Source organism: Pygoscelis adeliae, unplaced genomic scaffold (assembly GCF_000699105.1).
Source record: "Pygoscelis adeliae isolate BGI_AS28 unplaced genomic scaffold, ASM69910v1 Scaffold86, whole genome shotgun sequence".
NCBI classification, from domain to species: Eukaryota; Metazoa; Chordata; class Aves; order Sphenisciformes; family Spheniscidae; genus Pygoscelis; species Pygoscelis adeliae.
The window spans coordinates 2091798-2095420 of NW_008824930.1; the positions used below are offsets into that span (position 1 = coordinate 2091798).

At 35.8% G+C, this 3623-nt stretch overlaps 1 protein-coding gene across 1 annotated transcript in view; it reads right to left on the reverse strand.

Moving 5' to 3' along the window:
• The window catches only part of DNAH5 (dynein, axonemal, heavy chain 5), a 134886-nt gene that overhangs the window by 23456 nt on the left and 107807 nt on the right, over nucleotides 1-3623 (reverse strand). The window contains 2 exon segments of the mRNA XM_009324988.1: nucleotides 339-494; nucleotides 1798-2114. Coding sequence (XP_009323263.1) covers nucleotides 339-494; nucleotides 1798-2114 — 473 coding nt within the window.

The window sequence follows — 3623 nt, forward strand, 5'->3', positions numbered from 1 at the left end:
AGAAACAAAGGTTATATTTTTCTGTTCAAAGGCATAAAAATCCAGCTTTAAATTATACGCTGGATGCAAAGAATTTGTTGAGAATATCTATGGAACGCTTTAAATTAGTCATTCACACATTATTTCAATTTTTAAAAATTGTCATAAGCAAAGGGCTAAGGAACTCTGTAGGTTAAATATATTAACTATTTGTGATCTTAAACTTAGGCTCTATCTTTTTTTGGTATTAGCATTAATCAGATTTAATTATGACCTTTTACAGTCATATACTTATTAGGAGTTATTTTGTTGTGGGAAGGGGGGGGGGGGCGTTTTTCACTCATTTGTTTTATTTTTACCTTGTTGGCTGAACCTGTTTTAATGAAGTTTCTTTCCAAAATATTATCAAGTGCCGGGTCAAGCTCTTCTCCAACATCTTCTATCAAAAGAGGTCTTCCCAAAGAAAGGCTGTCTTCTAAGTGACTTCTAAAATACTTGTGATTCAAAGAAGTGATCTAAAAATACAATCATGGACCTATATATTATGTTATGCCCAGTTACTAAGCTTTTTGTTTGTTTCATATTTATAAATTATTTCATTTTATTTAAATTCCTGACAACACCAACGATCCTATGGGTAGACTAGGATTAAGGCAAAGATTGTGACCACAAGAAAAGGTAGCATCAGGGTACCATATTCTCAGGTCTCACTGAATGCAAACTTCTATTTTTCAACTACAAAAGTAGAAGCAAAGCAACACTGAGCACTTAAAGTTTTGATATCCTATGAGTGCTACTAGACCAGAAATTCACAGGAACCTTTTACCACCTTCAGTTTTATCTTGGATAACATCCCCAATTCAAACTGCAGCAAGGTCAATTCCAAGATTAGGGAGCTTTCCCACACACACACCTTGAAAATTAGGGGTTTATATTGAACAAGCATTAAATAGTCTTTGCTTTAAAAAGTAGTCCTCAGTACAATTGTGATTAATTTTCAACATGTACACAAAGCACATTCAGCTTAGTTTGTTTATAACTCCACAGCTGAAGTCTAATAATTGTTTTTTAACATAACTAGCTAGGCAACCATTAAAGGGTTCCACACTGAGATAACAATCAACATGAATGAAAGTAGTTTCCTAGTAATACTCTCAGAGGCACTCTATTATCATCCTTCAAACTCCTCTTTATCTTTTTCAGGGATATCTTTTTAAAAAGCTGGTTTATTGGTGTAATTATGATTGTAGCAAGGAAGGACTTTCCTTCTCATATTTTTCCCTGTTCGCATTGAATTGGTGTATCTCGCCTCAGACTGTATGTTGTTGCAATACTGTCTTCCCTGTATATGTGCAGAATATTTAGCACCTGACATCCATGCTAAGAAAACACAAATTATCAATAATTTCTGACTAAAAGATGATAAAAATATCACACTGTGCATCTTAATTTTTAAACATTTATATGAACCTGCATTAATCACTTATTTGAGGTTTTTTTCTAATGCTTATAGTATTCTGCAAACATGCTTCAGCCCTTATCAGACATTACCCATCCAGCTTATTTTCCAACAGTTTATGTTTCATTAAAATAAATTCATTAAACAAATTGAGTCACTGGTACTAATAAGCTTCAAATGTACATTTTCATATCTAGCCAAATCTCAAATCTACAAAAATATATCCGAGATGTCCTTCATATCTAGACTAGGCATTTTATATAAAAGGCATTTGCTAAGTATTTTTTGAATCACTGAACTGTAATGTTTTGTGAGCTAAAAGTTTCTAGGCATTATGAAAGCACCAGCATTCCTATTACCTGAAGTTCATTTCTGCCTTCCTTATTTTTAATCCAAATTTTACCCTGTGCCTGTGGATCGATTAATAACGGATAACGAGATGCTTTAGTGACAATGATTCCATTCTGTATGGATAAGTCATCATTTGGCAATCCCTGCAGGTTCCATTCACTGATAGTTGGAGCATCAGTCAACATTTCTATGAGGTTCAAGTTGTTACCAAAGGGGATTTTCCGACTTTTCATTTCCTTTTGCCAGTCATTTAATAGCAGACTGCGGAACTCTTGGTTGAAAGGACCAGAATAGGACAGAAAAGCTGTAGCCAAGAGTACATCACCTTAGAGAGAAAAAGGAAGAAAAGAAAACAAAACATTACAATTTTGCCAATTCTATTCATGAATGAGCCGCTTCCTTCTCTAGTTATATGGTTTGGTCGGTAACTGAAGAACACACTTTGACCCATAAAGAAGACAAATCAGCCTTTTCCCAAGGCTCATCACATAGCAAGACAATGCTACATTTCAGTAGGTGCCATGTTTACTTTATCCTTACAATGCAACTGTAGGAATCAAGAGATGGGCATATGGCAGCCAGCCAAGGTCAACCCAACAGTCACACACATCATTCCAAACACCAGATTCTGCACAAGCAGGACATGGCAGAATAAACTTACTCATAAACTTCCAATTCCATCATTTCCTTGCACAATCATGAGAACAGGCTTAAACAGTATTTTTGGGGGAGAAAAGAACCTTTATGTAGGAGTACTAATTAAGAACAAATCAATTACAATTATTACTACTACTACTACTACTACTACTAAAAAACCTGAACAGACATCATTATGGAGGTATTAAGTGTGACAAATTTTAAACTTCTGGTCAGCTTCAAAATTGCCCCCCTAAGTTTCATGACACCATAGTTTGGGTTTTTTGTACCTCTGAAGTAAGAATGCAGGATTCCAAACTGGAGAAGATACTGTACTTTTATACTGAGTACTAATATTTTTTAGACTTTTTCAAGTTATCTATAAAAAAACCATGATGAGTGTGTGGGGAAGGTATTCTGTATTTTTAGTAAGTTAACAATACACATATACATATTATACCAGCAACTAAAATACAACCTATCTACTATAATACAACCTATACAACAATATCTGCTTTTTACAGCATTTCAAGGCAAAAGTCAGAGAAGACATTTCAGACCACAGTAGACAAGGTAAATGTCATTTACTTGATCTAACTAATAAATTCTTTATTACAAAGTACTTTAGTTTCCAAGTGCATATTTATAAAATAAAAATGAACTTCTAAGAAACAAAAGTTTTATGAACGTTAGTAACTGCATTTGAAAGTATTGATTTCTACATATAAATGTCAGTGCGTGAATATCAGTCTTCCTCTCCTCCATATGTATTCTCAGCTATAGACATTTTATTGGCACTTGCTAAGATATCACTCTCTTTGGACTGCTGCCTACAAACATCAGTCAAGTTAAAACATCAGTGTCCCAAGTATGCACTTGTCCTGGTTTCGGCAGGGATAGAGTTGATTTCCTTCCCAGTAGCTGGTACAGTGCTGGGTTTTGGATTTAGCATGAGAACAAAGTTGATAACGCACCCATGTTTTAGTTGTTGCTAAGCAGTGCTTACACTAGCCAAGGACTTTTTAGTTTTCCATGCTCTACCGACTGAGAAGGCTGGAGGTGCACAAGAAGCCAGGAGGGGGCACAGCCAAACTGGCCAAAGGGACATTCCATACCGTGTGACGTCATGCTCAGTACATAAACTGGGGGAAAGCTGGCCGGGAGGCCGCTGCTCGGGGACTGGCTGGGCATCGGTCGG